This window comes from Schistocerca piceifrons, chromosome 5, assembly GCF_021461385.2.
Source record: "Schistocerca piceifrons isolate TAMUIC-IGC-003096 chromosome 5, iqSchPice1.1, whole genome shotgun sequence".
Lineage (NCBI taxonomy): Eukaryota > Metazoa > Arthropoda > Insecta > Orthoptera > Acrididae > Schistocerca > Schistocerca piceifrons.
In genome coordinates, this window is record NC_060142.1 from 691,458,973 (window position 1) to 691,477,513 (window position 18,541).

At 38.7% G+C, this 18,541-nt stretch overlaps 1 protein-coding gene and 1 long non-coding RNA gene across 5 annotated transcripts in view; one reads left to right on the forward strand and one right to left on the reverse strand.

Moving 5' to 3' along the window:
* The window catches only part of LOC124798267, a 47,989-nt gene extending 39,943 nt beyond the window's left edge, over positions 1-8,046 (forward strand). The window contains exon 2 of the long non-coding RNA XR_007016930.1: positions 7,953-8,046. This is a non-coding gene — a long non-coding RNA (uncharacterized LOC124798267). The remainder of the gene's footprint in view (positions 1-7,952) is intronic.
* Positions 8,047-8,705: 659 nt separating this feature from the next.
* Positions 8,706-18,541, reverse strand: part of LOC124798422 (retinoblastoma-like protein 1) — a 177,932-nt gene continuing 168,096 nt past the window's right edge. For 2 of the 4 annotated variants that reach the window (XM_047261825.1, XM_047261824.1), the window contains exons 17-19: positions 14,177-14,379; positions 10,276-10,443; positions 8,706-10,184 (exon numbers count right to left, since the gene is read on the reverse strand). In XM_047261825.1, the coding sequence (XP_047117781.1) occupies positions 10,017-10,184; positions 10,276-10,443; positions 14,177-14,379 (539 nt within the window). In that variant the 3' untranslated portion in view covers positions 8,706-10,016. The remainder of the gene's footprint in view (positions 10,185-10,275; positions 10,444-14,176; positions 14,380-18,541) is intronic. The other 2 variants (XM_047261827.1, XM_047261826.1) reach the window with 1 other exon arrangement.

Below are 18,541 nucleotides of genomic sequence, written 5' to 3' on the forward strand. Positions count from 1 at the left end.
ATAGTATGTGCAGCTTAAAACTTGTACTTAAAATTTGTCTTCTTAAACTTCAGTCAACCCTTCATAAATATTAAACTGTGATCCGAGTCTGTATCTGCTCCTGGATACACCTTACAATCCATCTGATTTCGAGATCTTTGTCTGAATATGATGTAACCCAGTGAAACCTTCTCATTTCTCCAGGCCTTTTCCAACAACAGGGTGATTCAAAAAGAATACCACAACATTAGGAATTTAAAATTCTGCAACGACAAAAGGCAGAGCTAAGCACTATCTGTCGGCGAATTAAGGGAGCTATAAAGTTTCATTTAGTTGTACATTTGTTCGCCATTTCAGCCAATAAAGTTTTTGGTCCCTTTTTCTTCGAAGGTGCTACTGTAACTGGACTACAGTATCTGGAGATGTATGAGAATTGGCTGTTCCCTCAGCTCGAACAAGAAGCACAACAATTCATATTTCAGCAGGATGGAGCGCCACCACATTGGCACTTATCTGTCCGTAACTACCTGAACGTCAACTACCCGAGGCGATGGATCAGCCGCCAAGCAGCCCGTGACAGAGCATTTCATCACTGGCTTCCAAGAAGCCCTGATCTTACCCCCTGCGATTTTTTCTTATGGGGGTATGTTAAGGATATGGTGTTTCGGCCACCTCTCCCAGCCACCATTGATGATTTGAAACGAGAAATAACAGCAGCTATCCAAACTGTTATGCCTGATATGCTACAGAGAGTGTGGAACGAGTTGGAGTATCGGGTTGATATTGCTCGTGTGTCTGGAGGGGGCCATATTGAACATCTCTGAACTTGTTTTTGAGTGAAAAAAAACTTTTTAAATACTCTTTGTAATGATGTATAACAGAAGGTTATATTATGTTTCTTTCATTAAATACACATTTTTAAAGTTGTGGTATTCTTTTTGAATCACTCTGTATATCTCCTTCTGTTGTGATTTTTTTTTTAACAGTGTACTCACTATTGCTAGCTGAATTTTATTACACCTGCATCATTCCCATAGCTCTGTCTTCTATTAGTTCTAGTATTATAGAGATCCAGTCACCCATGATCATTAGGTTTTAATCTCTCTTTACATACGGCATTACATGTTCAATGTCCTCAGTGTAATTTATCTATTTTCTCACTTTCCACTTGCACACCAAACAGTAGCTGCTGGAGTTGGTTTGCTGATGATTCTGATGAGAAAATCTCTTCACAGTTACTCACTCTCTGCCTTACCTTCCTCTTTAATTCTAGACTGCTGTTGCTATATTCATCTGACCAATCACTTCATAACCCCCTCCCCTCCCCCTATAACTCAACTGAGTCTTTGCATTTGCCTTTTTCTTTTCCGATTTTCTAGCGTCCCTACCACATTCAGACTTTTGACATTTCACACCCCAACTTATAGAATGTTATCCTTTCATCATACGTTTAATGTTTTTTTCTTATTTTCACGTCTCTCTTGGCAGTCCCCTCCTGGAGATCTAAATGAAGAACATGAAATCAAGACAATTTCTTCAATTACTGGCCAGTTGTCCTGTGTAAAAGCATTGTGTGTCTTTAATGTAGTGGTTTCCATAGCCTTCTGCACCCTCATGCTGGTATCATTACTAATTCTTCCATCTTTCAGGGACAGCTTTCTGTTCCACCACCTTTTTTCACACCACTATTGATAGAACAGGGGTGACTCCTCATACTGGATATTTTCAGCTGCCATTACTGATGATTTTTATTCAAAATTTAAGCAGTGGCTGGGATCAAACCCAGTAAATTATAAATACCACTCAAATATGCTATCCCAAGAGTATGGTGACAATATCCTATAGTAGAAAAGAATGGGTTCAGGATAAATATGGATGAGTTTCTGATGCTCATGCGATAAAGGGCCTCCAGAGATAGGATGACTTTAGTAGGGAGAGAGCTAGAGGAGGAGAAACCTCTTTGTAGAGATTATGGAAAATAAGTTGGTTAAGTTATAACACAGCCTATAGACCAGAAAGTCATCCGATTTGGCACATCTATATTTCTGAAACCAAGAAACATGCACAACAAATTTTGTTTTTTGATGAATGAGAAACTCAAAGTTTTTTTTTTTTTCTTCATACATTTTCATGTGTGTTCAGTATGCCCCCTAGAGATGCACGGCATATGTCAATGAGGTATTCAAATTGTTCCCATACTGCAGCAAGTAGGTCTTCAGTTGCAGCTTCCACAGCTGCTGTTATGCATTGTCTCAATTCATTCATTGTTGTTGATAAGGGAGGCACATAAACAGAGTCTTTTATAAACCCCCACATACTGTCAGATCCCGTGACCTTGGAGGCGAGTAATGTAAGGCCAAATCATTCAGTCCAGTACGACTGATCCGTCGTTCAGTAATCCTTCGATTTAAAAATTTCTGACTTCCAATGTTGGCAAATGAAGTCATTTGAATGTCCAATTGTGGGAAACGGAAGAGTTCTCTACCTTTTCGAGATATGAGCTTCCTGTAATAGTGTTCTCGGCAAAGAAACATGGACCATACACCTTTTTCTGTGAAACTGCATAAAACACATTAAATTTTGGAGAGTCCCTCTGATGTACAACTTCATGTGGTTGTTCCATACCCCATTGTGATGGTTCACCTTATCATTTGAATGGGATGTTGCCTAATCACTAAACACTAAGCATGGAAGAAAACTGTCATCCTCCATCTTGCAAAGAACAAAATTACAGAACTCCACACATTGTTGTTTGTCACCTTCACGAAGAGCTTGCAGTAGCAGAATTTTGTGTGGTTTCATGTGTAAAAGTTGACACAACACACAGCAGACGGACATCAGGGGACATGTTGAGCTGCCGAGCTGTGCGGCGAATGAGTTTCTGTGGACTCCTCCTGAAACTATAGTGGATGCATTTGGTATCTTTGTCAGACACTCAGGGATGGCCCGGCGATTTGCCTTTACACAAACAACTTGTTATCGGAATTGTTCATGCCATTGTCTAATGCTCTGTGCTGTAGGTGGATCCACATCATTTCTAATACAAAAGTCACGCTAAACAGTTATTACTGACACGCACTGTGCAAAATCCGTAACACAAAATCCTTTCTGATGTCCGAAACCATTTTTATTAGAACTGGAGTGGGGACACACTGCTACATAATGGGAACCATGTACAACTTGAAAGTTTGCTCTTTCTAACAGTATGTTGTTCATACATGTATCTCAAATAACATAATAGTTACGATTTTTTAAAAATTGGATGATTCTTTTTGATACGCCCTGTATCATTGCACAGATAAAAACACCTACTCACCAAGTGGCGGCAGGAGAAAACACATAAAAAAGTTTCTGGCAGAGGGATTGAAGGGGAAGGAGGAGGAAAGAAGAAAAAGGAGTGACAAGATTTAGGAAATGGGGAAGTTTTGGAAAAGTCACCCACAGAGGAGGCTTACTTTATGGGGAGACAAGAAAAGACTGATTGCTGGAGACTGCATTGGATGAGCACTTAAAGGTGGAAGATAGAGTAATAAGCAAGATGCAGATTACAGACAAAACATCATGCAAGACTTAATAAGAGTGGAAAGCTAAGTGCCTGACATATGAGGACGGACAGTGAACAATAGACAGGTCAGAAAATAAAAAAAGTATAGAAAATACAAGAGAGTGAAGAAAGGAGTAGTTACTAAAAGGAAAGTAATGCCAGTTCCAAACTGTGTAGTTCTGAGAAACTGGTGTCAGGCGGAAGAATCTAGATGGCTTATCTGGTAAAAGACACACAGTGAACATTTAGGAGGAAATGGAAATACATTCATACAGAAAAATGCCCAGAAAATGTCCTCAATGAACAAACAGATTATAAACATAAAAATACATCAAAAATTTTATTGACACTATAAAAGAGAAAGGGTACATTATTGTGACTGACACAAAACAAAGATTTGCCTAAAATCACGGGATACTATCTCTGAAAAGTTAAATGTAATCACTGACTTTCTGCGAAATAGAAATTCCATTGCTAGCATATAGAATTGCTGGAGCCGAATCAGTCAAAAATAACTTCGCAAGATGACACAAATAAAAAGTAAACTTATAAATATCATTATCAGAACATAACTGAAAGACAACTGACATTTACACTTCAAGAAGCATATGAACCATGTCATACCAGCTAAGATGTAAGTTTAAGTGGCATGTGTAGACATAGACATTTTTTTACACACACCCACCCAAGTTTTCTTATTGTATTTGTTCTTTACTGGGAGTGAATGCTTCTCTATTTTTGTATTTAAGTCTGTTACAAATTATATTTTATGGAAGAAATATATTGTTAAAACATTTCCTCTTGAAAAATGACTGTTGTAGTTTCTTTGGTTACAAGTTAGATGGAAATGGTAGAAAAACTCTAGGAAGGTCTTACTTAAGTGTACTGGACATACAAACAAATTAGAATTCTCAGTTCTACCATTCAGCATGGAAGGAAAAACAACTTTTTGGGTGGCAAAGTAAAAGAACTCCTAAATGGATTGTCTATTCCATAACAGAAAAAAGGTAACTGGGGACATTAGCAGCTTTTACAGCAGTAAGTATGTCATGGCAGGTAATAACCCCTATGCATCCCCTGTAGCATTTTTTCCACAAGAAGGGATTGAGTTCAGAGATTTTGAAAAGGCTTTAAAATTGTTTCACTTAAGTTAAAATATTTGCACAGATCACCTGTATGGGGAGTCCAGCTGTCACTGAGATTGCCTTAGCAGCAGTGTGAACAAAGATGGTGATTATGTTGTACATTGGCCTAAATTCTTTTCCTCGGTACCTGAGCAATGTGTATCAAAAATTTGTTCAGGGTTTCTCTTCACGTGTGGTATCTGTACAATGTTTAGTTCTTGTGCAATAAATAACTGAAAGTGTTCCTGGACTTTATGTACACCCTGTACTATCAAAGTTCGAGCCTCCCGTGAAATGACACATCGTGTACCAGTTACGTAAACATTGCTTGGCCTTTATACTGTTATGACTGCCACCAAGTTAACCATTAGGATGAATGGACAGAGGGAGTATGCTGCCAATGCAAAGCATGCTGTATATGACAACTGTGACCTCAGTGTCTGCTTTACCACATGTGCTAACTGGATTCTTAGAACTACACAGGTGGGAACTGAAGTTACAACATGTATTTGGTTCTCATCATCCATCTGGCCTTAATTTACGTTAATTTCTTTGGTCTCAACCTTTCCTTTGAGTAGCTATTCTTTTCTTCTTGAGACCGAATCAGATTACCCACTTTTTTGATATTTTCCATCTGTTTTCTTATGTTGAAGGGGCAGTCATCTTCAACGTCTTCTCGAATGTAAGACTATGTCAATTCATTGCTCTATGATTACACTTTTATCATTTTTTCTGGCAAAACAAAATAAGAGCTGTAAAACAAATGAAGACCATGCCTATACTGATTTGTCTACAGACACCAGAGATGCCGCATTCACCTGAGAAGGCTTCATGCTTCACAGCTATTGGTCATTCATCTTCAGCGCAGGCACAATTACTCTGCAACAGTCTCATTCCTTTTATAGCCACACCTTGTATAGAACAGATACAGATAAAATTCACTTTCTGTAGTGACAGTGATAAGAAAAAGTTGGTTTGAACACCACAATAATTTACTAGGTATGGTGCTGTTTGAAGGTATACCCTTGTCATCCTCTAACCTTTGAACTGACACACTGAGCCATCCATGGGGGCCAACAGTTTAATGTTCTATACAAGGCGTGGCTATAAAATAATTGGAGTTGTGCTGTCAAGGAATAAGTAAAGAAGTGCCAAAGATGAATGATCAATAGCTGTGAAGCTTCAATCGAATGTGGCATTTCTGATGTTTGTGGACAAACCAGTGTGGTCGAGGCTTTCATTTGTGTAAGAGCTGTTTGTTTTTCTGGGAAAAAATGATAAAGTGTAATAAAAGAGTAATGAATTGTCTTTAAGTTTCAGATTAAACTTGGAAACACTGTCACTAAAACATATATTTTACTAAAAGAAGTGTATGTCGACGACTGTTTATCATGTACATCAGTTTTTGAGTGGCTTAAGCTTTTTCAAGTTGGCGAGAAGAGGTCGAAGTTGACTCACACTCAGAACACCCTTCAACATCAAAATCGGATGAAAATACAAAAAAGTGGGTAATCTGATTCAATCTGACCGTCGGATGATTATTCAATCGATTGTTGAAAATATAGGAATTGACAAATAATGCATAAAGCAAGTTTTACGTACCCAATTTAACATGAGAAAAGTGTGTGCAAAACTTATGTCAAAAATTCTCACACTCAAACAATAAGAAGGCTGTGAAAATGTAGTTCTGACACTCTGAGCACCATCCTAGTTTATTGGAAAGACTGATAATGTGACAAATCTTGGTTTTTCACTTATGATCCAGAAACTGAGAACCAATCCACACATTGGAGGGACTCAACTTCACTGATTGAGGAAGAACAAGTCACGAGTTCTGCATCAAGACAACACACTGGCTCTTAGTGAATTGTCCGTGAAGAGCTTTCTATCAAAGTACAGCATCCCAGTGTTAGACCACCCACCTTGTTCGCTTGACCTAGCACTTTTATCTATGCCCCAAGATCTACTGTGCATTAAAAGGTACACGATTTCAATCCGCTGAAGCAGTTAAACAAAAGTGACACCTGTCATCATGGAGCTTAAAGATGAAGACTTACACACAATGTTCATCAATAGAAAATTCATATGGAAAGGTGTAGGGATAGAGGGGATTATATTGAGGGTAACAATACGTAAATATTTATGTCTTTCAAATAAATGTTTGACAGCAAAGTCCCATTATTTTATAGCCACACCTTGTACACAGTATGTAAGGTCACTGTGTACTCCTAAATGACATTTGTGATACTATATGAGCTCAACTGAATGTCCATTAATAGGGAAGTAAAGTTCTAGTACAAATATATGGAGCTGTCAACAACCAGTTCATGCACAGATAGACCTGTATTTTTGTTTTGAGCAGAGTATCTGTCTGATGCTAACCTGGTCTTACTGAATCCTGTTTATACTCTGTAAGCAACGATAAAGGACAGAGGAGACCTGATTAGCTCCGTTGGGGAGCTGATCTTAACTCCAAATGTAGTTGGAACAATTGCTAGATGCGAGAGGAGCTCTTGATGTCCCTTTCACTACTGTAAAATTACACATGTAAAGTTGCCTACAGTGATTAGCCTGTCGATCTGGCACTTTAAGCAGCACCAACTTTTTCTATGTATCACTAGAGCATATCAATAAATCTTCATTAGGGCAATGCAGTGCTCCATTAAATACTTCAGCTCTTTTAATAGCCATTAGATCAGTTTCTTTTTAGGATTAGTTTTTTTTCCTTACCTGCACTCTTAATGATATACATGTTGAGCACTTATCTGTTCTGGGTACTCCACAATCCAGGATTAAATTTTAATGAAAACATGTTCCTAAAAAGGGACTTCTTTATGATTAGAGCATGCGTAGCTTGAGCATTGTACATCTTCTAGAGTTTAGTAATATTAAGAGTGTATGACAGATTCTTCTGCACAGTTGAACCTCTGCAATAATGACTCCACACATATAAGAGAAGAAAGGAATCCAATAACAGCATTCGTACACTCCATGAACTTTGTCTTCTATCTCCACCTCTTCTTTCTACAGGGAAAAGTCCAGTAACACCAAATTGTTTGGCCTCATAGTCCATCCTTGATCAGGCTATTTGAAGTATATTATGAAATGTTTTCTAGCACACTGGCAGGGGTTCAGCTCTTTTGTGTTTAACTAGGTATGTGGTTTGATGTGCCTTACACTGATGCTTCTCATTTTTTTGGCCTTCTGCATGCAACTGAAGTGACAGCAATATTTCTTAATATAAAATTATCTTGACCGATTTCCTCGTTAGAAGCATAATAATCTTTTGAGTGTCATCATTTCAGACATCCCGAGCTTGGTACACTGCAGAGCCTTGGTATTGTGTTTGCACTTTGGGAATTTCGGTAGATTCTTTGGCACATACCTGGGAAAGAGTAAGGCTTAAGTCCAAACAAATGGATTTACATAGAGCCATCACATGCAGCCATTGTACCAGTATGCACGAGGTAATAGGATCATAAAATTTTTTTTCGATACTAATCTCTGTTTTTCATATTTCTTTGCCATTTGTCCAGTTGTCTAATCTGTTTTCCAGATTTTGATGATGAAACTGGAGGAACTGTTGAACTACAAGTTTCACTGCTGTCCATTTTACACAACAAAATTAAAATCTACTTAATTACTCACATCAATTGATGTAAAATCTTTGAAGCACTACCCTAACTCACCATAACAACCAAGTAGTGCTTGGAATGCAAGGTGGCCACCATTATTCAGCCATTACTGGTCGATTTGGAGATTGAAAAGTTTGAAGCAGTGAAATAGTGGAAATTGCAAGGTTTGGTAATGACAGCCCCTTTTATTGGCAGCAATAACTTAATTGGAAGAAGCCCCCCCCCCCCCCCACTCACTAAGGTCATTGTGAATACACAAAACTTTGTAGTTCATAGGGCACAGAAAGTGAATTAGGGTGATGCAATAAACAAATGGTAATCTAATAAAGTTATATCTAAAGATTTATTTCAAAATAAATGTAACAATGCATCCACATGCCAAACAATAACTTGAAAAATTATTTTTTCTGGTATAATAGAACTAAAAAAATTACATATTCAACATTTGTACATCTTGAACTCAAAAACAGTTCTATAAAATTTTATCATCACAGCTTACTAACATATTTTAATATAAATAAAATCTTTCGTCACTGTGATTGAAAATTTACACACATTGTAAGCAAAAAAGAAGGAAAAAGAAACATAACACACACTCTTCATTATTATGTACATAATTTAGACAGTGCACAAAAGGACTTTTTTCTTTTCAATTGTTTGCTGCATAATTTGCAAACAGTTACAGGAACTTAAAATAAGGCTGACCACCAAACAAGAAAATTTTTTTACAATTTTCCTCTGTTGTGTAATAAAAGAAAGAGGGGAACTTTCAAAGTGTACACATATTTGAAAGAGACTTATAAAGTGCAGTAAAAGACTACCCTTGCAATGTAAAACATGCTGTATTTAATATATACCTGAATATTTTAAATTTATTCTTAAATTGATATATGTGGAGCATATTGCTTTGGAGAATTCCTGGCAACATTACATTTTCTGAGAAACTTGTCTTTCACAACAAAGGAATACATCTATCAACAGTGTGTCTAGTTTCCAGGCATTATTTGTTACTGTAATTTCACAGAACGATCACAAATGAAACTTCTCTTCCATAATTAACTTTTCAGTACTTACTTAAGGATAGGCAGTGACATACCACGTGCTAGAAACACCTAAGTTATTTGCCAATTTTTGGTCACTTCTGCTTGAAAATATTGAGCAAATATAAAATGACCAATAGCTCAAAAGCAACAAGTACTCTAAAAAATATCCAAAAGAGAAGAAAGAAGTTCATCATTATTTATGCATAGGAATATTTTCCTGCACTTACATAATCATTGCCAGTCAAATTTACACAACACACAAAACAAAGTGTCAACTAATTAAAACTCATTCATCCCTTTGCTTAATGTACAACATCTTTAGCATCCTCCTCCCTCCCCCCAAAAAAGATAAATGTTGTTAGACTAAGGTCAGCCTTTAGACCATTACATAAATTAATGTTCAAATTTTTAAAGTCATACACCATAAAGAGTAAATCTCAAATACAAAAGTAATGAATAATTTTCCACAATGAAATCTGAAGTAAAATATTTTTGTCATTATAATACAAACGTGGCAAATGCCAGTAAAAATAATTTAATAAGACAAGTCGTTGACAATTTTGCTTTGTCTCAATTTTTGACATGAACTGAAAATTAATATTAAACATTTTTCTCAGGCATTTTCTGAGTGTATGTCTTCTATTACACATTCTGACAGAACAACAAGAGGGAGCAAAACATTTTATCATCTTCAGTCTTGAACCTGCCATCTATCACCCATAATATCTTGCAGTTTCTTAGCAACTCCTGGGGTTGGCCTCTTGCTCGGAACTCCATCAGTAGTATCCAAAGTATCATCTACTAGCAACCTCTTTCCTACCTTTCGAGCATCGATCATTTTATTTATTTCTCGAAGATCCTGAAAAAATTTCTAAATGAAAAATATTATCTTAACCCATAAAATTAAAAACTGCACATTTCTACCTGAGACATACTGATAACTTACTGACCTTTGCTGGGCTTCTGCTGAAGCAATAGCTGAGTGGCCTTATAGGCGATGTGGGATGTATTTTTGGTTCTAAGGATCTAATATAAACTGAATGTTTTTCTGAAACTCTTCGAGGTGACATTGGCTGATTCTTCGTTAATGGTAAAGGTGAAAGTGTGAGATTTTCTAGCTGTAAAACATTCAAACAACAAAACATTACTTATTACATGTTAACATACATCAAAGAACTGTCATGCCAAGAACAAGTTTTTTTAGATATTCCTAGTAGCTATTAAGATGTAAGAGAAATTTACGCAAAAGAAATGGTTATGCAGCTCTTAGGACACAAAGGACTTCACTGAGCTAAGGGCAATTTATCAATGATGTGCAATAATGTCAGATATATGACTTTGTATCTCATTCTTATATACTTCAAATATGAGGGCTGTTCAAAAAGCATCAGACCTTATATTTTATTGTTGAAACCAACAATGGTACTGTGGCACTTGCGCTATGTTTGTAGGCATACATAGTGCACATGCCTTTCATTTTCCAGTGTATGGTATTATGCATCAAGCAAACGTCACATTACAACTACAAACTAAAGTTCATTTTAAAAAAGTTATCACACTTCTCCTACCTCAACAGTGGTGGCTCTCACTTCCTCCCATTTTCCCCATCCAACTTATCTCCTTAAACACTACCTTGCCAAGCATTTAAATCTCAATGAAACAATTTTTTTAAATATCTTTTCATAGGCTCTCTCTCTTTGCCTCAAAAGTTTCCCATTCAAATTTCATCACACTGTCTGAGTGAAGTATCCGCTTTACTTGAGTAACAAATCTTAAGTAGATATTTCACTTTGCTTCACCATCCTGAATGTTTCTACAGTACTAAATCTGAAACTACTATGCAGAAATAGTTCACCTATGAACACAATTTGATTCTTAACAACTGCCACAGAACTAATCTGAAGAATTTATTATGTCACACAGCACTTTTCCCTACCTTCTCAGTGCCTCAAAAAATAATTTCATCTTTTTTGCTGCCTACATGCCTGTAGGACTGGTGACTGAACAGTAACTTTCCCAGTGGGCAAGTGCCAAACAGTGTGCTATTTATTAGAATGAAGCTTCTGATCAGAGCATACACTAGCTGTCTGACACTGCACTTCAATCATGTACGGTAAGAACCCATCTCGTATTGTATCACTTCTCCCCATCTCAGTTTCATTTTGTACAGCCCTTTCCTATTTTATGCAGCAACTGTTCTACTACTGTGTGAGGTAATGGGCGAGTTGTGGTGCCCTGAAAATATTCTAAGTTCGGAGTTGGCGTGGCCGCACGGACCGCTCGGCAAGCCGGGGATTGTCAGCAACCGCGTGGTGCCAAACGTTAGCTGGAGCAAGAGAAGTAGCCCCAGCGTGTGGTCCAGGCCGACCGCATGGCTGAGAATTGCATGTTGATGCTGTGACGATTGTGCTTTGTGTCGATGAAATAGATTTGTATGCCAGGAGTGCCAAAGATGGCGGACTTTGTGAAACCATAATAGCAGACATTTCACAGTTCATGTAGAAGTTAATAATAGTCAGAGGAATCATGATACCTTAAAAAGAAACATGTACATTACCATTATTTGCACAATTCTGATGGTGTAATCAGATTTTCAATATCTTTATTAGTTTAAAATTTAGTATCTGACTGTAAATTATGAAAGTAACACGCAGCAACGAATTTCCAAAATCCAAATGGTCCATCCGATTTTGTCGACCGACGTGCCTTTAGAAAGCTATTAGTGTAAACCTAAATTGGTATGAATTACAGGCATGTAACTTGAATAGTACATGAGTTATTGGAGGTCAAAGTGGCCGATTACTATTGATCGTATCAGGCAGTAAGTACTCCACAGTTACACGAAAACACAGTAGCAGCATGCTTATAAATATATTTTATCGTCTATATATTTGTTTATATCCGATATATACTATTCATGAAGAAATTGGTCAAATATTTACTGTGTTTTAGAAAGCACAGAGACATTAGGCTACTGGTCTACTTTTGCTTCTATTCCTTTGATATATGTTTGTTTAATATGTTGATGTATTTAATAACGTGTGTCAGAGTGTGTTTATGGTCCAGCTGTAGGAATATTTATTTAATTTCAAGTTATTTAAATGTAAATCCAGTACTTTGTTTGTGTTTCAATATGTTTGCGAGTGTGCGCTGGCTTGGAGACATGGTGGGAGAGCTTTAGCCAATCACAGCGCTCATTACTACGGTAGGCGAGACTACCAAAGAATGGGGAGACTGTATGGAGGTGGGGGAGGAGCACTGGGTCGCACAGGACATGGGGAGTGCTTGACGGGAAGACGCAACGGACTGTCGTAGGAAAGACTGGGAGAGTGGAGCAGTTTGTGCATGATCGCGGGAGATAGAAATATTTCGTAGTGCTGACTTGTGCACTTGTGAGATTTCCATGGCTTCTGCAGTGAAGACATAGTATGTGTTTAGAAGTGAATATCTCACGAGCTATGTTGCTGCTCATAACTAATTACTTAAAGTAGGACTCTATTGTTTCCCTGTTATCCAACTTATATTTTATTTAATTGCTGGACCATTGACACTAATAAGTGTTTTTCAGTAATAAACAGCATTCTTAAAGGTGATACTATCATCATACTCGATCATTTAAAGTCATTAAAAAAAGTACCTGCAGATTTTATTTAAGTGCAATCTTTCATTTATAAACTCCTATGTTACATTCAAAATTCGCCATTGCCAAATGATAGGAACCTTCGACCATTCAATTCATGTGTATATCCATGCTGTAGTCTCAGCAGTATTTGGCTTGTAATGCGGCACCTACATACCCCAGCCCCTAGACAATGAAACCAGCCAAAACCTTTAATATTTCAACTATGGATCAGAGGGCACATAATTGAGGGCCACTACATAATTTTTAACTGAAAGCCCGCAACTGGAAGACCAGCTCTGCCCTCAGCCACTGTTTGGACATTCATTCCAATAGAGAGGTGGTTGTTGCTCATGCCCATATAAAATACTGTTCGGTCAAATGAATAATCAATGGCAAACTGTGGCCAAGAGTAGAGTTGAGCACTCAGCCGGAGAATACACTGCTGAGCACAACGTACTAAATTTCAGTTGGCTGCTTCACAATCTGTGTCAGCATACCCCATCCACCAATGTCTCTGAATTATGTAGCTGGGATTTGCCCTTGCAGCACACCCTTCAATCTTCCAACCCTCCTCGCCTCTATTTCCACTAGCTTGTCTCAGATCCACCTCTATCACTGCGCCCCACTTCTGTCATTCTACGCTCACCCTCCCCTCTCCACAGACTTCCTTTTCCTCTGTTCTATTTCCCTTCCCAATTCACTCTGGCACTTCACTGTGTGCCGTACCCAACTCCCCTTGGCATGTGGTATGGTGAGCTAACCATTTTTACATTCCTGTCCTCCCCCCTTCTGCTGCTCCTCTGCCCCATTCATGAACCACCCTTCCCTCGACTCCTCACTCCTTTCTTCTCTCACCGCCTCTTACACACTCAATCCCACCCCAGTGGAGCTACAACTTCAATAGAATGTAGTTGGCACGGACAATGTATCCATGCACGTGTATGTTCAGTATCAGTTAGCTCTGAAGAACGATGCTGTCTGAAAGCTTAGTCTTCTTTATGTGTCTCTTGATTGTTCATTGGCTCAATTATACACTAAATTAATACTTTAAACCCATTCATTATTTGTATTCCACGCACAATTCTCCATTGTCATATTTACTTTTAATTATGGTACATAAAGTTAAACACATCTAAGATCATTGTAATATAGACTATGAAGAAATAAACAACTGCTATAAAACGTATACAATTAGGAATAGAGGTAATGCAAATTACGTTAAGGCCTACCTGGGAGCCTCGAACTGAAAATTTAACTGCAAAGGCTTGAACTCTCTGCACATAGACAGTGTTGTAAAACTTTATGAGGTCTCCTCGGTCTCCCGATTCAAAAGACGTTGACGTGCCAGCCAGGTGAGTTGGTGTAGGAGGAGCTGATGAGGGCTGCGTGACAGGTAGAGTGCTTGATGAACGCACATTTACATTGGCATCTTCTGAAAAGGAAAAGTTACTCTTTGATACAGAGTGGATCACATCTGCTGATTACACAAAACTGCTGTTATAGACAGAAAAAGACTTCCTACCTATTCAAGCCCTCGGAGTCATTTCCAGATTTTTTTTTTTCTTTCTGTCACATATGTAAATAACTAACTGAGAAGAGAGTTTTGTCAGGTGCCAGAAAAAATTCCATGTGTGACCGGTGACTAAATCCTAAATCTTCAGATTTCTGATTTTCACACTTAACTACAGGACACTAATGATGTCCTGGAGTTATATAAAATTTCAAATGTGGTGCATTTCCTTGACATTGTTTTTTCAGTCACTCTCTTCCCTATGAGGAGATTGATGACTTAAAGGCCACATGAAGATTTTTGGTAAATTATCTTAATGAAAGGCTTTGCTAAGAGACTGGCTTCTCACTGCAATTTTGACAGATGAAGGCTCCATAGCTGGAGGCTTGGAGGGACATGCATTCTTACAGGTACACTTGCATATGCTGTTGTTAATCTATGTGTAAACTGCTTTCACTTACAGGTACCCAATTTTGAAACAGGCTTACAGTACCTCCATTACGACAGCTGCCACCCATTCCACATCAAACAGTCCCTTCCCTACAGCCTAGGTCTTCGTGGCAAACGAATCTGCTCCAGTCCGGAATCCCTGAAGCATTACACCAACAACCTGACAACAGCTTTTGCATCCCGCAACTACCCTCCCGACCTGGTACAGAAGCAAATAACCAGAGCCACTTCCTCATCCTCTCAAACCCAGAACCTCCCACAGAAGAACCACAAAAGTGCCCCACTTGTGACAGGATACTTTCCGGGACTGGATCAGATTCTGAATGTGTCTCTCCAGCAGGGATACGACTTCCTCAAATCCTGCCCTGAAATGAGATCCATCCTTCATGAAATCCTCCCCACTCCACCAAGAGTGTCTTTCCGCCGTTCACCTAACCTTCGTAACCTCTTAGTTCATCCCTATGAAATCCCCAAACCACCTTCCCTACCCTCTGGCTCCTACCCTTGTAACCGCCCCCGGTGTAAAACCTGTCCCATGCACCCTCCCACCACCACCTACTCCAGTCCTGTAACCCAGAAGGTGTACACGATCAAAGGCAGAGCCACGTGTGAAAGCACCCACGTGATCTACCAACTGACCTGCCTACACTGTGACGCATTCTATGTGGGAATGACCAGCAACAAACTGTCCATTTGCATGAATGGACACAGGCAGACAGTGTTTGTTGGTAATGAGGATCACCCTGTGGCTAAACATGCCTTGGTGCACGGCCAGCACATCTTGGCACAGTGTTACACCGTCCGGGTTATCTGGATACTTCCCACTAACACCAACCTATCCGAACTCCGGAGATGGGAACTTGCTCTTCAATATATCCTCTCTTCCCATTATCCACCAGGCCTCAATCTCCGCTAATTTCAAGTTGCCGCCACTCATACCTCACCTGTCATTCAACAAAATCTTTGCCTCTGCACTTCTGCCTCGACTGACATCTCTGCTCAAACTCTTTGTCTTTAAATATGTCTGCATGTGTCTGTATATGTGTGGATGGATATGTGCATGTGTGCGAGTGTATACCCGTCCTTTTTTCCCCCTAAGGTAAGTCTTTCTGCTCCCGGGATTGGAATGACTCCTTACCCTCTCCCTTAAAACCCACATCCTTTCGTCTTTCCCTCTCCTTCCCTCTTTCCTGATGAGGCAACAGTTTGTTGCGAAAGCTTGAATTTTGTGTGTATGTTTGTGTGTCTGTCGACCTGCCAGCACTTTCATTTGGTAAGTCACATCATCTTTGTTATTAGATACATTTTTCCTACGTGGAATGTTTCCCCCTATTATATAATTTGTATGATGTTGCTTAGCTCTAGCTAAGGGAAACCAGGGTTGCCAAATGTAAAGTCAACCGTATTGGTCAAACTTCGTGAGGTGTTTACCAATTGGCAAAATCCAACAAATACTTTTAACTTATGCAGCAAGTTTTATCAATTATGAGAAGGCAAATAAGTACGCCTAGAGTTTAACATCTGATTAGTCTAATGACCACTGGAAACAGGGCTGTAGTTCAGATGAACAAGAAAGGGGGAGCAATTCTACAGGTCACACTTTAGAATTTGTAATTTGGGTAAAGTGATTTCAGGCGTATTCACGTGCTGTGCTGGAAGGCAAAGCTTGTGGAGATCCTTCGCTGTTTAATTGAAAGAGACAAGCAGAAAGGTTTATAACTACAGAAGAGATGATTGCAGGTGTGTGTGGACTTGTGTGTTTCACTTAGATGGTGAAAACCACCATGTGGTAATAATTACACCAATGTGCGTTTGTATCAGACCTTGAATGCAGTTTTTTTTTTCTCGTCGAGAGGAAGAACACATGTACTGTAAATTTTTACATCCACTGCTACCAAGTTGACTGATTTTGATGAAACTTGTCACAGTGTAAGGACAGTACAAGATCAAATCGTAGTTATGCACTAATACACCACTACAAATAGTTCCTTAATAACATTAGCAGTCTTTATATTTTAGGGTACAGGTGGTACATTATTTACACTTGAGCCTAAAATTGATAGAGCCATGAAAGTTACCAGCTCAAAATATGGAGTATCAAAAAGGTATTTTCAGAGTTACTCAAAGAAACAGTAGTAAGTGAAAAGGATTGTGTTAAGGAACTATGTAATCTGATGTCAGTGATTTATTGAATGCGTTTACAGAAAATCATAATATTACTAATGACACTGATGTTAAGTGGTAGCTCACCAGCCTCATTACGGAGTTTGAGAATAGGGCTGCTTCTACTTCAAAAGTTTACAAAAAAGTCTGTAGCTACAGAAGAATAGAAAGGAAAATTGAAGATGTACTCGATAAGCATCAGTTTGGTTGAAGGAAAGAGACTACACTTGGTAATATAAGATAGAAAAAAGAAAATTCAGTATAACTTCTTAGCATTTGTTGACCTAACGAAAGCCTTCAACAATGTAAGCTGGAGTAAGATGTTCACAACACTTAGGAGATCCCATTTAAAGTATAGAGATGTGCAAATAATCTACAATGTCTACAAAATCCAAGTGTGTAGTAAAGGTGGAAGATGAAGGAAGACAATTTCGTGTTGATAAGGATGTAAGGCAGTGCTGCAGGTTATCTCCTTTGCTGTTCAACTCACACACCAAAGAAGCAATAAAGATAATATGAGGGTGGTTTGAACAGTTCTTGGAATCATGACGAGATCAGCGCTAGCACAACAAATTGTTCACGTGATATTCACTGGACTGCTGCCTGTAAACACGTGCCACGTCAGTGCTCTTGGAAGAGAGCTGTGGCAGTGAAGTGGCTCTGTTGTTGTTTCCACATAGTGACTTGCAAAGGTGGGATTGGGGGGGGGGGGGGGGGGGGAGGGGGGGGGGGAAGGTATGGAAGCAAAAGACAGCCATGCCGAGTGGACAAATGAATTTAAATTTGATAGGGAGAACTTGAAGATGGTGACCCGCACAGTGGTCGGCCAAGATGTGTCACTACTCCAGAAATCATTGCAAAAGGGCACAAAATGGTCATGGAGGATCGCCGACTGAAAGTGCATGAAATTGCTCCTGATTGCCAGGTGTCATATGACAGGGTATATCAAATTTTAACAGAAGAATTAGAAATGAAAAAAGTTTCTGCAAGATGGGTGCCACGACTCTTGACACTGGATCAAAAACATGTGCCATCGCCATGGCAAAATTACACAAACTAAGGTATGAATTGCTGCCACATCCGCCTTATTCACCTGATATGGCTCTATCAGACTTCTATCTCTTCCCCAAACTGAAAATTTTTCTTGGTGGACGAAGATTCACTTCAAACGAAGAATTGATAGCCAGAGTAGACAACTATTTTGCAAGCCAGGAGAAAACTCATTTTCGAGATGGGATCAAGGCACTGGAAAATCATTGGACCAAATGCAGTAATCTACAAGGAGACTACATTGAAAAATAAAACCAAGTTTCACTGATGTAACTACTTTTTTTCTATTCTGTTCCGAGAACTTTTCAAACCACCCTTGTAAAAGAAAATTTCAGAGAGGAATAAAATTTTAAGGGGAACAGATTCTACTGCTAATGTTTACAGACAACATAGCTCATTGCTTTCATTTCACTAATATTGT